This window comes from Phalangium opilio, unplaced genomic scaffold (assembly GCF_054372755.1).
Source record: "Phalangium opilio isolate 3A_F unplaced genomic scaffold, DU_Popi_V2 ptg000014l_1, whole genome shotgun sequence".
Lineage (NCBI taxonomy): Eukaryota > Metazoa > Arthropoda > Arachnida > Opiliones > Phalangiidae > Phalangium > Phalangium opilio.
The window spans coordinates 1,856,401-1,874,818 of NW_028324149.1; the positions used below are offsets into that span (position 1 = coordinate 1,856,401).

Below are 18,418 nucleotides of genomic sequence, written 5' to 3' on the forward strand. Positions count from 1 at the left end.
TACAAGATGTATTGTAAGAAATAGTCTAGCAATCTTAGAGGAATCATCTAATTATTTTGAATGTACCAAGATTTAATTCGTTATTGTATCATGTTGATTAATATAATATATTTATGTATGTACAGGGTGTTCCAGAAAGGGAGGGACAGCTAGTGGGATGGTTCGAAAATGTTTTCTATTAGAGTGTTGAACTTAATTCAACTTTGAGGCATTTGTGATAGATATTTTAAATAGTTAAAGCAAAGTACCCAATTTTCATTTCAGATATTTCGAAATGTTAGTGTACTTTTGCGGCAATTTTTCCGAGATGATACCGTTACCTTTTATATTGGGTTTCTACGTTTCGTTTACGGCTACAAGATGGTGGAATCAATACACCGCGATTCCTTGGCCAGACAAGTAAGTATTATTTTTCATAACTAATATGCCAAAACTCTGCCAGAACCGTATCGTTGCTTTCCCTCCAATTCTCTATGGATTTTTACCAAGTACCGCTAAACCTATAACGAATATACTGCTGCACGGGTTTCGGGTTTTCTTTCCAAACTGTTCTGGAAACACAATTCATCTTCTAAGCCGTCTGCTTTTCTATACATAGATTTATGTAATACGTATCATAAGAAATTAATGGTTTTCTGGGATACATATCTACTGGTTTTTCCTTTGGAAAGGGAGTGCGTTTGCCCCATTACATATAGACCGGTGGTATTATAAAAATACCGTATTTTTAGACATATTCCCCATGTTCACATATAATATAGTAAAAAAGCCTAATGTATAGCTATATTTTTGTCTATAAGTCTAACATTCAAATATAATTGTTGTGGGTATTATTCAATCAAAGTAGGGACACGGCAATTTGGGATAAACCGCTCCTACCAAACGTCAAACCGTCGCTTACCCAATCATCTTTAGTCCCCCACTAGCCTTCTACTTTATTAAATCCTCCCTCATGCGGATGTAAATGGGAGGAGCCGTCTTTTAGCCCTGCCTTTTTCCTGTTTCCCTATTTACGATAAAGAAATTTTTATGCCTATATTTTCCTTATACAGTGTGTTTCTGATAAGTCTGCCATGCACTAAAGGGTGTTTTCTTAGGGTTTTGTGTGACTATTTCTTGTTTCATCGGCCAATGTTTGGGTTCACACAATTCCATAACTATATGTTGTTCTGGTGACACTTTTAACTCGGTTGACACAAATTACTGTCAGACTTATCTTAAACATCCTGAATAACATTTCTTACTGGATTTTCTCGCGTTCTTTAATATTTAATCCGTGTAAGACAAGGCTTAGCTTATTTTTATTCCTAAAAATTTTCTTCTTTGTTTAAAGGGAATACAACCCTTCGGCGTGAATTTGGAAGTATTTTCCAAACTTACAAAGTCTCTTTTTCAGAAGTAATTCTTAAAAGGTTATAATACCTTTAAAATATTTTATTCGAGCCCCAAAAGTCTTAAGGTAACTAACACCTTAATTAATAATTAATGTTTCCACGAATAATGTCCCTAAAGTTTATTTAAAAGTTTGTTAAGGGATTTGTGAAGACTTTTAATTAAATTTTGTGTTTTACTTTCGAATTGATTATTTACATCAGCTATAGAGGTGGAATAACTAAGAAACGCGGAACCTTTCGTCTGTCTGTCCCTTAGTAACGCTTTATCTATGAAATATGGATACCGTGTAAGGAGGATTAAGTGTGGAGTGGATATGAGCTGAAAGGATGATTAGGAGTGGAATTGAATTAGAAGTTCCCCGGACTTCGCTTTCGGGAAAAATGTCCGACCCTGTTCAGAATGTTAACTTAATTTTAAATTCAAAATTTAATTACTGAACTCCTTGGTCTTAAAATATTAATTATTAAATAAGAGTAAGGTATGACGTTGATCTCATAGATAATGCAAAGGGTGGGACAAAACAAAAATATTCGCTGAAAGCATTTATTTTAATTTTGAAATTTTGGGCGTTTTAACGAAACTTTTATTTAGAAGCAAAGAAATGTAGGGATACATTAAAAGTCGTTGGCTTCAATTTCGGATTTTATATAGTAAGGTCACGTGGTTAATGAGTTGAGGAAGAACGGGCATTTATTGTATAGATAATAACGCAGCTAGTTAGCTTAATTCTTTTGTTTGACTCTTATTGGTTATAATTTATTTCCCGTACCGTCTCTTTTTCTCTAGGCTAATGAATATCATTGCTCTGTATGTGACAGGAGCAGACGACACGAGTCGTATGATTCGCCGTTCTTTGTTACGTTACGTCAACCTTTCTCTTGTCCTGGTTCTGCGTTCCATAAGTATGGCTGTAAAGAGACGTTTCCCAACCAAAGACCATCTTGTCGAAGCTGGTAAGTATAACCCTGACTTCTTGATTGTCCTATACTTATTGGGAATTATTATTATATACTTATGAATAAATGCACGTGACAACTATCGCGTGGAATTATGGGAGATTGTACCGTTGAATTAATTTTTTAACGTGAGGTTTTGGAGACTTATGGTTTATAAACTTAGGACGATTTTAACAATACGTTCGGTGTCGAGTGCGGGGAAAATGAAATTGAAATTTTGCGCTCGAAGGCAAGTAATGATCAATCAGTCTCGCCTTTTCATTAACTCGGAACGGCGTCCGCTCAAAGCCTCAAAATAAAGTGAAGTATCACGTGACGAAACTACTTCGAAGTTAAATATAGCTTCAAATCAGATCGTCCAGCCAGCCGCAACTGACTCGAGCGAGTTAAGAAAGAAAACCTTCCCTTTAATAATATCGACCAATTTAAGCCTTGGTAGCGATGCATGCCTGAATTACAAATCGCAATATTTCATTTCTCGTGCATATTATACGCTTTTAAAGCCAGTGGAACGCTTATAGCATAAGTAAACTATCTTAACGCTAAGTTTAAACTGGGTGTGACTAAAAATGAACGGAAACAATAAGGGGGCGGGGCGCGGTTGTATTTGGATCCAAAGACGTTAGTTACCAGAAGTCCGTATTGTTCGAAGTCATATATAACGTTTGTGGAATGAACATCACGATATATTCCATCTTAAGAAAACAAGATGGCTCTATTTCACCCCCTAGATCACCAGCATTGCAACGTACAATTCAATTATTTACTTATGCTTCTATACAAATAAAAAAACTGCAAGCCTACTTCGAAATCATTCGAACGTATTTTTTTCCATTCAAATAAATTCTTTTTCGATGCTGGTATAAAATCAATACTTTTCTTTACAAGTACAAATAAATTTGAATTTAGTTTGAAATATTGAACATAGTATAGGCTTAATATTAACATAATTTATTTTAAAAAACAATTTAGGTTTTATGTCTAAACCCGAGCTCGAAATGTTTTCGGCGGTTCCTTCCACTGGTAAACGTCAAATTTTAATAATTAATTTAAAAAATTACTATGTGTTTTAATTATTATTATTGTTGTAGAATTTAATACGTTTTGGATTCCATGTACGTGGTAAGAAATGCGGCGTTCATTTTTTCCCTTTACTTCTGTTAATAGTACGAAATCGATTCTCGTGTTTTAATATGCAAGACAGAGCTACGCTAGGCTTAGTTTAGCCAGGGAAGAATTTTGATTTAATATTTAATGGCAAGAGAAACCTTCATGGGTGAAACAAGCTTTGTACTATCTTTTTGATTTTTCTAGGTTCATTAATTTGTTGCGTGAATCGCGACAAGAATGTAGAATTACCGACTCGAATGGTATCAAGCTGATGATGGAGGTAAGTCCTTTTTTTTATTAGGAAGAAGGCTAAGAAATTAACCTTTAGCGGGAATGGTAGGTAATGGCGGGTTTTAATCATGTGTTCAGTGGGAGTAACCATATTAACCGGTTTAATGAAACCGTTTCGTATGATTCTCTGTCTGAACGCAGAATTGGGATATGAAAGATAATGGCGGGCTTTAATCACGCGTTCAATGAGAGTAACCATACTAAGCGGTTAAATGGAACCGATTCATATGATTCTCTGTCTGAACGCCGAATTGGGATATTTAAGATAATGGCGGGCTTTAATCACGCGTTAAATGAGAGTAACCATACTAAGCGGTTGTATGGAACCGATGATTATGATTCTCGGTCAGAACGCCGCGTTGGCGTGACATTTAGGCTTAAGATCGGGTTAAAATATGAAATGTTTCTAGCCCCTTATGAAAGTAACGCATTAGTATGCAAGAAACTAGGGCAAAAGTAATAAGCTTACGTCTAAAATCAATGAAAGGTGTAGCTGTACCTACAACTTTAATTTCGCCGTCTGCGTGATTAAGCTAGGGAGATGTTGGTATTAACTTTTTAATTAGTTTAGCAAATTACCCAGGGTTCATACAAACCTGGAAAACCGGGAAAACCTGGAAAAATCAGGGAAATAAATAGTTGACAAAAATCTCAGGGAAAATTCAGAGAAATTACGAATTTCTAGTAAAATTCAGAGAAATCAGGGCCGAGTAATTAAGCAAAATGTTCGTGAACATACCCTCCATAGGATTAACATTACACTATACTTTGGAAGCTCGTAACTCTGGTTCTACTAGAGATACGGGGATGTCCTTTGAGTATGTTATAGTCCAATTTGTCCCCATCCACCCATACTAAAAGCTTAGGGCTACGACAAACATGGCTCTCTCGTTTGGCTGAACCCACCCTCTCACTCGATTAGCTAACCCACCCTCTCACCCGTTTAGCTAACCCACCCTGTCACACTCGTTTAGCTAACCCACCCTGTCGCACTCGTTTAGCTAACCCACCCTGTCGCACTCGTTTAGCTAACCCACCCTGTCGCACTCGTTTAGCTAACACACCCTGTCGCACTCGTTTAGCTAACCCACCCTGTCGCACTCGTTTAGCTAACCCACCCTGTCGCACAAGCGAAATGTTGAAAAACATGCCATAACTCAGGTTCTACTAGAGATACGGGGATGTCCTTTGAGCAAGGTCTGTAAATGCGCAAAAAAATTGCACTATGTCCTTTGAGTATGTTATAGTCCAATTTGTCCCCATCCACCCATACTAAAAGCTTAGGGCTACGACAAACATGGCTCTCTCGTTTGGCTAAACCCACCCTCTCACTCGATTAGCTAACCCACCCTCTCACCCGTTTAGCTAACCCACCCTGTCACACTCGTTTAGCTAACCCACCCTGTCGCACTCGTTTAGCTAACCCACCCTGTCGCACTCGTTTAGCTAACCCACCCTGTCGCACTCGTTTAGCTAACACACCCTGTCGCACTCGTTTAGCTAACCCACCCTGTCGCACTCGTTTAGCTAACCCACCCTGTCGCACAAGCGAAATGTTGAAAAACATGCCATAACTCAGGTTCTACTAGAGATACGGGGATGTCCTTTGAGCAAGGTCTGTAAATGCGCAAAAAAATTGCACTATGTCCTTTGAGTATGTTATAGTCCAATTTGTCCCCATCCACCCATACTAAAAGCTTAGGGCTACGACAAACATGGCTCTCTCGTTTGGCTAAACCCACCCTCTCACTCGATTAGCTAACCCACCCTCTCACCCGTTTAGCTAACCCACCCTGTCACACTCGTTTAGCTAACCCACCCTGTCGCACTCGTTTAGCTAACCCACCCTGTCGCACTCGTTTAGCTAACCCACCCTGTCGCACTCGTTTAGCTAACACACCCTGTCGCACTCGTTTAGCTAACCCACCCTGTCGCACTCGTTTAGCTAACCCACCCTGTCGCACAAGCGAAATGTTGAAAAACATGCCATAACTCAGGTTCTACTAGAGATACGGGGATGTCCTTTGAGCAAGGTCTGTAAATGCGCAAAAAAATTGCACTATGTCCTTTGAGTATGTTATAGTCCAATTTGTCCCCATCCACCCATACTAAAAGCTTAGGGCTACGACAAACATGGCTCTCTCGTTTGGCTAAACCCACCCTCTCACTCGATTAGCTAACCCACCCTCTCACCCGTTTAGCTAACCCACCCTGTCACACTCGTTTAGCTAACCCACCCTGTCGCACTCGTTTAGCTAACCCACCCTGTCGCACTCGTTTAGCTAACCCACCCTGTCGCACTCGTTTAGCTAACCCACCCTGTCGCACTCGTTTAGCTAACACACCCTGTCGCACTCGTTTAGCTAACCCACCCTGTCGCACTCGTTTAGCTAACCCACCCTGTCGCACAAGCGAAATGTTGAAAAACATGCCATAACTCAGGTTCTACTAGAGATACGGGGATGTCCTTTGAGCAAGGTCTGTAAATGCGCAAAAAAATTGCACTATGTCCTTTGAGTATGTTATAGTCCAATTTGTCCCCCATCCAACCACACTAAAAACTTAGGGCTACGACAAACAGGGGCGGAGTAATTTAGCAAAACATAAACAAACAACCCCCTTCATAGGAATAGCGTTACCCTAAACTTTAAAGGCTCGTAACTCTGTAAAATTCAGGGAAGTATGTGGGGAAAAACCTGGAGATCTCAGGGAAATTTGTTTTCCAAAAGTTGTATGAACCCTGTTACCAGTAGACGGAGGAACGTTTTCCGAGAATATTTCTTTACTGTTATTTTCTTTCTGTCTTTATTTCTATTCTGTTTTTCCTGTCTTTGACCTATGACCTCTTTCTGATGGTAAAAAGGAATTGAACGAATTTCGATCAAAATGCGGACTTTTATGGAGTTACGATTGGATCAGCATTCCTTTAGTCTATACACAGGTTTGAATGTAAAATAACTTCAGCGTTCTCTCCTTTTGCTATAATCCTTTTAAAGAAGTTCTTTTTTCCTACAAGACTTGTTAGACCCTTGTCAACGAAGCGAATTACGTTGCAACTTTTTCTTTTCTTTATTTTTTCCTCAACTGTCTTAACCCTAAAACGACTTGAACGAAAATCAAGGTGGTTACCATGGCAACGTACGCTTTTTTCGGAGCCGCTATCATTGGAAGACAATACATTCAAAGTCCGGTTCCCGAAATAAACAACAAACATAAGTTCGATTTTTACGTCCCACTCTTCACCATATTGCAGTTTTTCTTCTATATGGGCTTGCTAAAGGTACACTCGAGTGTTTAGTTACCAAAGAAATGTCCCCTACCATATTTGGAAAACTTGTTGGGCCTTGGCTGCCTTGTTTTTAGTTTTCAAAATTTTGCGCGCGTTAACAATTCACGTGCTTTGTGAACATATTTGTTAAGCCTTTGTTTTTATTGAAAAAATCTATAATTAAGTCATAAACCTTTGAGTTAACTGATTAAAACCATTTTAATCTAGGTGGCTGAACAATTAGTGAATCCTTTCGGAGACGACGGTAATTAATCTAGAGTAATTTTAATTTCCTCATACTAATTAAAATATTCTCAATAAAGATGAAGATTTTGAACTAAATTGGATGATTGATAGGCATTTAAAAGTAAGTAAAAGTACCCACTAAGTCCACTCAAAATTCCGTTCTTATAAGCTTCACATAGCTAAAAAGTAAAAACGCTGCCAAACTTTCCTCCTGAGAGATACATCAAATGCTTTTTATTTTTCATAATCCTTCCTAGGCCTAGACTCTAAAAGTTTGTCCCTAGTTCATATAATAAACCTTAGTCGATAATGCGTATTTCAAAACTGTTGAAAGGAAAACAAAACCCATAGAGTATTTTAGTAAGTTTACGAGACGTCCTCACCTCCGCCTTTAAGCTTTGTTAGTTCTAACACAGTCCAAACTCAGACAGTACTATGTACTAAAGTGGCCCAAAATACCAGGAGGACCCAATTCGCCGAGCATTCCTTGATAACCAACCCTAAACGAAATTTTAATTAGGCTCTTAGTCGCTAATTGCCTAAAGATGGTCAGTCAGTTCTCTTTTTAATGATGTCGCTATCTTAATTTAGGTTTCGTATTTGGGAGTGGACACTTTGAATTGCGGACCCCCACCCCTAATGAAGGACTCCTATTTTAACGAGTCCGATATTAAACTTCCATACACTGCCGCTTCCGTTTCGTACAAAAAGAAAACCTACAGAGGTTCCGTCGCTAATATGTAGTAAGTCACAGTTTCTCCCAGTTCATAAGCCTCGGTTTGACCAAGGCATAGATTCGGATATTTTCAGAAAGTTATGACGTCATCACGCAGACAGAATTGCCTAATCTACTGTCCCTTACAGTCTCAGTAAAGATTAAGTTATCCATAATCTTTATTTAACAATTTTAACAGTGTTCCGACGAATCAACAAAACTTGGTGGTACCGGAAATCTCCGAATCCGACGAGGAAATGGTCTTGGAGGAACAAATGACCATGGGTAACAGACGTCCTTCCGTTTGGACCATCGCCGGTGGCAAGATTCATGGCAAGGATAGTCCTCTTTCGAGTAGCGTCACCAATCTTCAAAGTGCCGAACTTTTCGATTCAACCGATAGTTTAACTGGCGAACCACCAGATGAAATATTCATATATCCCAGAAGAAGCAGTAATTCCTCCGAACAGCCATTATCAACAGGTACCTTGGGGTAAGCCCCGTCCATATTTAAACTTATTTTATCGCGCGTTTACTGTTTTGACCGATTGACCAGTGTTAGTTTCTCCGCGAGTAATTTATGGAACAGTCTAGTGTGCTAAATACTTGGCATTGCATCAATAAAGCTCTATAAGCCAGTTGACCCAATTAGTTGAAACGTTAAAAACACCCTGTTATTAAAAACTGTCAGATACCCCCTTTGAGACTATGACCCATAACCTTGAAATCTTCCGCAAGGTCATGATGACTTTACCCTGTAAGTACCGCATTCCCCCCATGGGAACTAGAAAGACACCAGTAGCTTAAAGAAAAAAGAAGGTAGAATTGTATAGTAGGCCCTTACTTTAAGCCCTTATAAATTTTTAAACGAAAAAGCATTAGTTCAATACGACTGCACTCGCTTTATCCGTTCGGGCATGAAAAGTATTTTTTAAAAAGTTCCGGTGGCCGGCTCCGTTCCTTGAACACTGGGACTTGTATTGGAATATATAAATATAGAAGAAGTTATATTTATATACGAGTTATGACTTCCGAATGGAAATAAGCTTGCCTTATCCTATTTTGGAAATTGCTCTATAGTTTCTCGTATTTTTACACAAGACTAATTGAGAAGGAAACTTGTTTGTTTTTACCTTTTCTCATTCCTGAGATGCAATGGGATTTGTTTTAGTTTAGCTCAACACGAGAACGTTAAGTTATTTAGCTAGCAATTTAGATAAGACGTTTGTTTTTGCGGTCAAATCAGGGAAAATTATTCGCCTAAGTTTATAAAGATATGTTCCATAAGTATGCCACGTGACAACGACAAGCGAGAATTGCAGACTACACTCGGTGGTTAATTTTGCACACCATCTTCCTATTAGTCTGTGCTAAGCCTTTGACAGCGTCTCATCAGGCGTCGCTTTACCTCGAATCTATGACCTACCCCACTCGTGACAAGCTCCAGTGAAAAACTTATGGAGGAACATATCTTATGAACTTATGTTATTAGTGAAATTCCTTTTTAGGATGACCTTTGTGAAAATGTCGTAGAAGTTACATTTTCAACCCAAAATCGTTCCTACCACCATTTTTGGAACATTACACAAGTGCATTTTATATTATAAAGAGCTAGTCCTTCAATATAAAATGATACACCTGGAATTTTACCAACCTTTTAAAATTAAAGATCTTTACCCCTATACTGTCTGAAACGCCTAAAGGCAAAGGACATTCGAAACTTAATTCAAATAACTTTTGACATTTCTTGATTTATTTAAAAGTGTTGAATCGAGTTAGGGCCCCGTGATGTTTTTAGTTTCTCTTATGGGTCCCATGGAGCCGAGCTCGTTTTAATCGAAGAGAAGGTGGTACCGAATGTGGGTGGTTGTATTTCGGACTGTCCTTGTTTTGGATGGGAATGCGAAGAGATAGGGTAGCTCTCGTGGGAAATAAAAGCCCGGAAAGACGACTAGGGCTAACGATTCATTCCAATTTCAAGTAGCTAAGGCGAGCAGTCCATAATTAGTCCCATTTTCTGTCCCGCACGGACACCAATCGAAAGAGAACCGCGTGTACATTCCTTTCCTACACAGGGTTGGCACAGTACCTGGGAATCCTCGGAAAGTTAGGGAATTTTTATAATGGGTGTCAGGGAATTTAATATTGGTGCCATTTATAAGGCCTAGTCATTTTTAAACATACTTTTCTACAAATAAGGGAGAAAATTTAAGTAACTGAAAGTTAACTTTAACCGGACAGGGAATTTTGAATTGTAAAAATGTGTGGCAACCCTGATACCCCGCTAGAAGCGTTTTAGAAACGCCGTCCTTTACGCGCAAGGCCCTATCTTAATTTAAACATCGGATATTGCTCGCTATAACGATTCACATTTTGAAAATGAAAGGTCATTTAGCTCGTAAATTTTAATGAACTCTATAGATTGCTTGTATATTATTGCATGGCATGTATATCGAAAAAATTCTAGAGTTTTCTAGATTATGTTTATTGTAAATTGATGTTTCTTATTTCATATGATATTTCGTAAAAAATTAAATTCTAGCTCAGTTGGTGTTATGTTGGTTATTGCATTCGCGTGATTGTTATCACCCGCTTGCATGCGCGGCTATATTTCAAGGAATGCTTTTACGGTTGAAGCAAGAATCGCGAGTATCTATCTGGAACTTGACGGCGCCGCAATTACCTAAACTTTTTCAGAAACGCTGGTCCCAGCCCTGAGGAGACGATGGACAGACTGGGAGTCCCCGGTCAACCCATATCGGCTTGGTCAACACCCCCAACCACCAAAGTTCAAGAAACATCCAAAGGAAAATTAACGAAATCGGCGTCGGACCGCGGTTCATCGCGTCCACCGTCAAACACGTTTAAAGGGTTAATGAAACGATTCAAACCACCGCCCAAGCAACATCCGAAACAGTTCACGGTCAGACCGTACTTCGCTACCGTTCACGACGAGTTTCATACGGTATCGCGCGAGCAATCGTTAACGCCGCAATTACAACCTAAAGGCGTCACGTTTAGCTCTGACACGAAGAGCGGTTCGCCTACGGTTGAATTGGACACTCAAAGTTTAGTCCTTTTTAACGACGACGTGGAAGGAGGGTTAAACGTACGACCCAGCTCGGAGTCGGCTTTCCAGGGTAGACTGTCACCAACCCTTTGTCCCAGAAGGTTTCGCGCTTCAACTCCGGCGTTATCTAGCCACGAAAATGTGCGAGCAATAACTAGTACATCGCCTATTGGTTCCTTAGGTTCAAATCGAAGATTATCATTGGATACTAGTCTAATATCCGCTGGTTCAACAGCGATCATCGGGGACTTGGATGAGCCTATAATTACCCCCGCTGGGGATACGTGGTTACGTCACTCTAGTCTACCAAACGTCCAAGACATCCCCGAAGAAATTGTACCAATAACCGCGGACGCTCGGTCTGTGTCGCAATTTATAGAAGCGAGGTCCAAGTCTAGCTTATCACCTCCGAGAACTATAAACAGACCGAGCACGTCATTGTCGCCATTTGACAATGGGCAAGCTCAACAACGATCTAGAATTCGTCAAGATTCCAGCGATTCTGAAATAAAATTCGCGGATGACGTGCCTTAATGTTTATTATATCCCCATTATGGTATAGATAATACTGTACAATAATTTCCACTAATTTCCATAACCGAGGCTTAGTGACTTTCAAAACCAAGTCTTAAGTGAGAACACAACACGTGAATCACAGTCAAAACAAACTTTATTTTGGATGGAAACAACCAATCATATTGTTTCTTTCTTTCTCTATCTCCCCGCGTGTCTTAAACATCTTACATCCTTCCATTAATATTAAAAGTTAATTATTAAATAGTTTCGTTTTTTTTTCGGTTTTATTTCCGCTTATTGGACCCATTCTGAATATGAGGCAGCGAGGCGAGCGCGATAAGACCAATACATGGTTTGTTGTTATTTAAAAAAAAAAGGACGGTTATGTTTTTAGAGAAAATATTTGGTACAATTGGAACGTTTTAGTTGACTAGATTAAATATAAGTAAACTTTTTTTTAAATGCCATTCGTTATTATCTGATATGAAATATATATTTAAAAAAAGGACGTTTATTTCTTTTGATTATGCGTGATTAATGTTTCAGCGTTTAAGCAACACGTGACCATTCATTTCAAAGCGGGTTTGATATGTTGAGGTAAGAACGTTTTTAATCTGATAGTATTTTCGTAAAAATTAGTTTTCACTGGCATGGTATATTGGATTTTGAAAATTTGAGATTGCTCCTTTATAAATTGGATTAGTTTCCTAGAAAATGTGATTAGTAATTAAAATTAAGTTGATTACTTTAATCATGAAGACAAAATCGGGAACTGATTTATTTAAAACCAGCGGGAATGAACATTTAAAAATTTGGTTATTTGATGTTCGTTTTGATGGTGTTGGGTACAGCGAAAAACGAGAACCGCTGTTCTTTAAGGGATAGCTGGACCGTGCGGGAGGTTTGTTATTCATTCCTTTTTATTTTAAATAAATGAATTCCTGGTAAAACTTATTCTTACATCTCCCCATTTTGTTTTTTGATTAACTTCGGCCAAGAATTTTTCGTAATCTCTTTTATCTTTTAAGTACATACAAAAACGCACCACCAAGAGGACAATAACGCCTATTACAAAGACGCTGCCAGAAACCCCAACGACAATCCATAAAATCTCAACTTCTTGGGGACATTCTTGGAAAACAAATGGGGTGGGGTTTATCATTAAATCTTTGGCCAGTTTTCTTTACCATCGTCATAACAGTCTATTTTAATTGTTACCCTTGGTTTTCTTCACCCGAACAACTGGTTGGTATTCTGAATCGTAGCTGTACTGAAATTCAAAGGCACAATCGTCCTCGTCTTTGAAAAAGCAATGTTTTTCTTCTGGAGAATCTACTTACGACATTTTAAATAATGAGGATGTACCAAAGGCAAATAACAATAAACAGAAAGTTTCTCCTATTCTAAATTACTAACCCACAAGTTCGTCCAGAACTATGGCTTGGAATGAACAGTTACCGCACTGTTCCTGGTGTAAAAATGATTTAAAAACCTGGCATTGAACGCATGGACGCAATTCTGAACAGTGACCCTCGCAAGTCTAGAAGGAAAAAGAAAACAATGTAGTTTACTTTAAATTATTTTAAATAGTTAGACGTACAGCGCAATCGTCGCAAAACGGGCCGCCATATCGGGACCCTTTATCATCCGAATAACACCTGCATTTTCCGCAATCGCAATACCCGTGTCCGCTACATATCTTCCCAGTTTCCGGGTTCTCGCACGTTGAAGTGTCAGTAGCGCAATCGCAAACGCTTCCTGACCAGCCGGGTAAACATTCGCATTCTCCGCAACATTTCCCCCGTTGTGGTCCTCCGCAAATTTGACCATTCGCGTCCCGTTCGCAAGAAGACGCGTCGCATTCGCAAAATTGTCCGTAACTTCTCAAACCCGAATCCGCGTAACATTCGCAAACTCCACAAACGCAATCGCCCCGACCCGAGCATGTTTCGTTGGAACCTTTTCTGTTAAAGTTAAAAGTTAGTTTTAGAGAAAACAACAAGATTAGATCATAATTATAATTACATACTTAATGCATAGTTGTTGAGTGTCTTCCCTGGTGTTGTCATCACCAGTACATTGACAGTTTGATCCAAAGTAATTGGCATCGCATGAACATATTCCGCACTCGTAAATACCTTTGAAATTACACCGCTCGTTTTTCTATAATTAAAAGTATTTGTTTGATTTATGTTGACTCAACACTAGAAAACGTTTCAGACAACTCTGACTACCTTTTCGTCTAAACTTTCGCAACCACAATTACAAACATATTCGATATTTAGTTTCACGCTTTCGGTCAATCCAACTGGCGTAATGGTCACTGTTTCCTTCCATTTTGCAGGGTCTTTGGGACAACTTAGTAGGTTTAATTTGGCTTCAAATACGACCTATCGAGTTTACGGATTAGTTATTTTCAAATAGGTTAAAAATAGGCGAACACGTACGGAGTTTCCGACTTCTAAACCTTCGCAAATGTTTTCAAATTTTTGCGTCTTGCTAGAACAGTAATTATTGCTTAATTTATGTATTTGAAGTGACAGTTACGGATAATAGATAAATTACCCCAAACAACTCGAAGAATATTTAATTTGTAACACTTCCGGCGCATCATCTTTTAGAATAACTTTGGAACTTATAATCTGGGAATTCATTTAAAAACGTTGAAATTAACTTCAAAGGCCAGCCAAGGACATTTAGAAACGGAACAAGTACTTGATACTGGTCTTGTATGAGTTCCACAATATTTGAGGACCCTTCGGATAATTTGGCAGCGTGGGAACTTTCAATCATGTCACTCAATTTTTTGTACAATGGCAAACGATTTTCAGGGACCACAAAAATGAGACTGACACCGCTTGACGTGATTATAGTGTTCAGTTGTCCCAGGGACGGGTAATCCTAATGGGTCAGTTCGGTGGTATACTTTTACTTCCGGCGATGGGTAATGTATTAGCTTACCTGATAAATACTTTCGGTGTATAAACCGAAACTATCCAAATGACACTGGCCATCGTTTGGCTTGACAATACCTCCCAACTAAACGATACGCGTATCATGAATGTTTTGTGACGCGCGTCATAAGTTTTGTGGCTGTTTGTACTCACTTTACCATCTCCCGCGTAATGAAACATTGAATCAGTTGCAAATACTAAAATTTTGCGAGATAAACTACTCCAACCGATATGTTCCTATAGTTATTGTTTTCAAGTTAGGCATTATGTTGAATTGCAGTAGAGATAGTAGTTGTGGAATAGAAAGTCCTGAATTTATACATTTATTGCACGGATGTTGTGACGTTTTTGGTTCTACTATTTCAAGGTGTTTCTGTATTGGCTCTGTGTCAACGTCATAAACGGACCTTCTACACCAGAACTATTTTCTCTGGTATTAAAATATTTACTTTACAAACAACAGCTTGCATAATGGCGTCAAAACCACCTTCAGCGTCGTCTAAATTTCCCGATACGTTTGCGTTTATTACCCGACTCTTTTAATTACAAAACCACGTAATTAAACTTTTAATGTATCAAAGATATTTAATTAGAATTAATTACCACGAATAAACTTGTATTTTTATCCAATGGAAGATGGTTCTGGAAGCCATAGGCTGGGGAACAATGGTAATCCCGGCATGGATTTTGTAACCTGCATAAATAGATAGGATTCTGAAATACTGACCTTGGATTAACCTTTCAGTTAATTACCTTGATGGTACCATATCCGCAAATGGCATCACTATTTTATCTATGAAAGATCCGAAACCCATACGGAAATTTGACGTGATATTGAACATCTTGTCAGCTAAGTCGAGTTAAAAGACGTTTAATAGTTAAGTTAATTAATAATTATGTTAAGAACGTTCTGTATTTACCTAAATTGTCAGCTAATTCAGCTACTCTTTCTTTATGTTCTTTCATAGAAAATGTTAAATCCATGAGATAGTATAAGTCAACGGGGTAGTTTTTAGCTTGTTGGAATGTAATGTTAATTTTAATAGGATCATCTGAAAGACGCTTGCTTAATTTAGTTTGTTTAAAATTGAATTATATTTCATGGGTCTAGCTTACTTGGTCTTAATTTAATGTTAAACTCTTGGGGACTCATTTGAATAATATTTTCGGTGTTTTCCATGCTGAGGTAATTTAAGGGGATGTTCTACGAGATTAAAGGGAGAATGAAATGACTAAAGAATATTTTTTTTCATTGATTTAATACAATGTTTGTATGGTTTGTTTAACATAGTTTCCACTAAAGGTTTTTTTTGGCCGCTCACCCAGTGTTGCCAGGCGTTAGTGAATCAAGAAACAGATTGCAGTTTGACTCGGTACTTGGCCAACTTCGCCTGACAACACCGCGCCGATGTTAAAGCTAAGAGAGGGGGTGGAATTTTACGTGGCCCCTTTAATGAAAACTATCTACTTAATACGTTGTTATTTTATCAATGTAATGGTTGTCTAGTATTTTCATTGTCCCTTTAAGCGACTTACTTTTAAAATATCAACTTCGCTTTTTGGGTTAGATATAAATTGGGCATCACATCCGCTCTCTAATAACTCCTTTTCTAAGTCGCACCTCGAAACTACTCGACTAAAATTCTAGCGATAAATTTAAAATGTTTAGTTTAACTCAATTTTCTACAATCGGAATTCTTACCGAATCCGAACACCAACTACAACCTGTTGTCGTCAAACACTCCGCGCATGTCGTGTGACTTTGACATAATTGCTTCCCTAACATATTTCAAACATATCCTCAATGACAATTGGCAACGCAATTCGAAACGTCAAATAAACTTACCCTGACTCGAAACTTGAACATTAAATACAATGATAATAATAAGAAAAACGTTCCAAAATGGAACGTAACAAGTCGTGAACATCTTTTCCATTTGCAATATTGAAAAATACGAATTTGGCTTAGACGTTACGCTCGGAGGTACGTCATTATTCACCCTATGGTATATTACTTAAATATCAGACGCGAATAATTAAGAGCCCCTTAATGACACGCTCGGTGTGAAAGTCTATTCCCAGTGTGGTTACGTTACTGGTTTCCCCGAGCTGCGGGCCTCTGATGCCAATTAATAGTGGCATATATAACGACACTGATGTCCGAGAGAGCTATATTTCTTTGAAGATACGCGAAGCATCGCTTGATGAGCCACCCAGGGACCTAGTGACTAAAGCTAACCATCTGTTATCGATTTTCCACCGAGACCAAGAGAGTAAGTACTTGGAGCAACTGTTATGTACTGCCATGATCTCATAGCTACAGACACTCGGTAAAAAAAAATCGATATTTTGTTTTTCCTCGGACATCACGTGGTCAGCGATGATTGAAAATTAATCATTGATTGCGTGAGTGTTTTATAAGGGAAAGGTTATGTCATAAGTTTATAAGATATGTTCCATAAAGTATGACGCTACCTATACTAGTTCGTGGAGCTAGTTCGAGAACGACAAGCGAGAATTGACTACACTTGGTGGTTACTTTTGTAGTCCATCTTCCTGTTTAGTCTGTACTAAGTCTTTGACAACGCCTCTCAGTAACCAGTGACAAACTTATAAAACATATCTTATAAACTTATGGTACCACGAGTGACAATTTTGAAGAAACTCCATTCGCGAGAAGATTAGATTAAATAACACGAGGACTTGTCAATTATAACATATTGAGAAATAAATTAGAATATTATAGTAGAAAAATGGATTAGAAGTTGAAATCAATCAATTTACCCAAGTGACTAGCCAACTGAAAAACTTCAGAATGAAAAGAGTACTCCAAAATTTACAGGACCCGAATAAAGAACGAACTTGCCACCCCGAGTGTACTTTCACGAAAAAATAATGATTTTAGTTTTGCAGGGTACTACCTTCGAATTTCCAAAATGTTTGACTATAAAGACCATTTCAATTTAATAATGCAATAAAGGGAAACACCTTGAGCCATTACGGTGTACTTTTAAGCTATCCTCGTTACCTACCTCGGACCAAAGAGTGGAACCAATGATAGACCCGAGGAAACGGGTAGAACAGAAAAGTCGAGTTGGATAGGTTGTACCCCCAGTATTATGATTTTAACAGAAAAGCGTAGAACCACCGAAACTAAGCCGAGTAGAGTGTTTCCGTGACCCCCGGGGTCATTCTATAGAGAGGTTAAGTCAAAGAGTCTCAAAGTCGGGAATGGAGTTCGTTGTACTGTACCATAAGTAACGGAAGAATAAGAAGTATGAAACTCGATAAAATCGCTTTAAAGAATTATTTTCACAAAGTAATTAGAAACTTTTGGGGAAGCGACCCTACTCTGTTTTATTGTTTTTTTTTCTGCCGTTTTGTGTTTTTACGCTGTTGTATTGTTTTTTCCTGTTGTATTGTGTTTTTACGCTGTTTTATTGTGTTTTTACGCTGTTTTATTGTGTTTTTACGCTGTTTTATTGTGTTTTTACGCTGTTTTATTGTGTTTTTACGCTGTTTTATTGTGTTTTTACGCTGTTTTATTGTGTTTTTACGCTGTTTTATTGTGCTTTTACGCTGTTGTATTGTGTTTTTACGCTGTTTTAATAACACCCGATAATACACGATAAAACACATAAAGAAGAAAACACGTTAGCAAGTAATAAAACATAATAAATCACAATAAAACTCGTTTACTGGCTTGGGTTTGAAACTTAAGCATTCTAGAATGAAAATAAAAAAGAGCAAGCTCACCCATTAATAAGCGTGAAGAAAAGAAAGGGAGAGAACGTTGTAAACTCACTGTATATAACAAGAATTTAGGTTTGGCCCTTGCTAATACACCTCCTAACTTTTCAAAGGCCAGCGTTTCGCGCTTTCTACTCAAATCTAATC

The 18,418-nt window shown here is 38.3% G+C and overlaps 3 protein-coding genes across 8 annotated transcripts in view; 2 read left to right on the forward strand and 1 right to left on the reverse strand.

Moving 5' to 3' along the window:
- Window positions 1-2,322, forward strand: part of LOC149705027 (tRNA N(3)-cytidine methyltransferase METTL6) — a 57,729-nt gene extending 55,407 nt beyond the window's left edge. Inside the window, exons 6-7 of the transcript XR_016381496.1 lie at window positions 265-399; window positions 2,182-2,322. The gene's annotated coding sequence lies outside the window, so the exon portion shown is untranslated. The remainder of the gene's footprint in view (window positions 1-264; window positions 400-2,181) is intronic.
- On the forward strand, window positions 2,220-11,607 carry LOC149705031 (uncharacterized). Of its 4 annotated transcripts, XM_089865192.1 has the most exons (11): window positions 2,220-2,348; window positions 3,324-3,374; window positions 3,443-3,473; window positions 3,666-3,741; window positions 6,616-6,693; window positions 6,874-7,032; window positions 7,249-7,285; window positions 7,344-7,387; window positions 7,858-8,009; window positions 8,181-8,474; window positions 10,679-11,607. In XM_089865192.1, the coding sequence occupies exons 1-11, from the start codon at window positions 2,234-2,236 to the stop codon at window positions 11,583-11,585; spliced, it is 1,944 nt and encodes a 647-aa protein (XP_089721318.1). In that variant the 5' UTR covers window positions 2,220-2,233; the 3' UTR covers window positions 11,586-11,607. The 4 variants fall into 4 exon arrangements, with proteins under 4 accessions (XP_089721318.1, XP_089721319.1, XP_089721320.1 ...); XM_089865193.1 differs by lacking the exon at window positions 6,616-6,693; XM_089865194.1 differs by lacking the exons at window positions 6,616-6,693; window positions 6,874-7,032.
- A 96-nt stretch (window positions 11,608-11,703) lies between these two features.
- On the reverse strand, window positions 11,704-18,413 carry LOC149705032 (integrin beta-PS-like). Of its 3 annotated transcripts, none has more exons than XM_089865190.1 (21): window positions 18,278-18,413; window positions 16,368-16,522; window positions 16,224-16,300; window positions 16,058-16,165; window positions 15,638-15,725; window positions 15,442-15,573; window positions 15,275-15,371; window positions 15,125-15,215; window positions 14,971-15,057; window positions 14,675-14,758; window positions 14,529-14,606; window positions 14,283-14,468; window positions 14,133-14,209; window positions 14,015-14,066; window positions 13,802-13,957; window positions 13,597-13,730; window positions 13,168-13,531; window positions 12,984-13,107; window positions 12,786-12,899; window positions 12,529-12,698; window positions 11,704-12,274 (listed from the first exon to the last, which is right to left on the reverse strand). In XM_089865190.1, the coding sequence occupies exons 2-21, from the start codon at window positions 16,456-16,458 to the stop codon at window positions 12,203-12,205; spliced, it is 2,382 nt and encodes a 793-aa protein (XP_089721316.1). In that variant the 5' UTR covers window positions 16,459-16,522; window positions 18,278-18,413; the 3' UTR covers window positions 11,704-12,202. The 3 variants fall into 3 exon arrangements, with proteins under 3 accessions (XP_089721316.1, XP_089721315.1, XP_089721314.1); XM_089865189.1 differs by lacking the exon at window positions 18,278-18,413 and adding an exon at window positions 17,306-17,444; XM_089865188.1 differs by lacking the exon at window positions 18,278-18,413 and adding an exon at window positions 16,803-16,838.
- Between the last annotated feature and the right edge of the window lie 5 nt (window positions 18,414-18,418).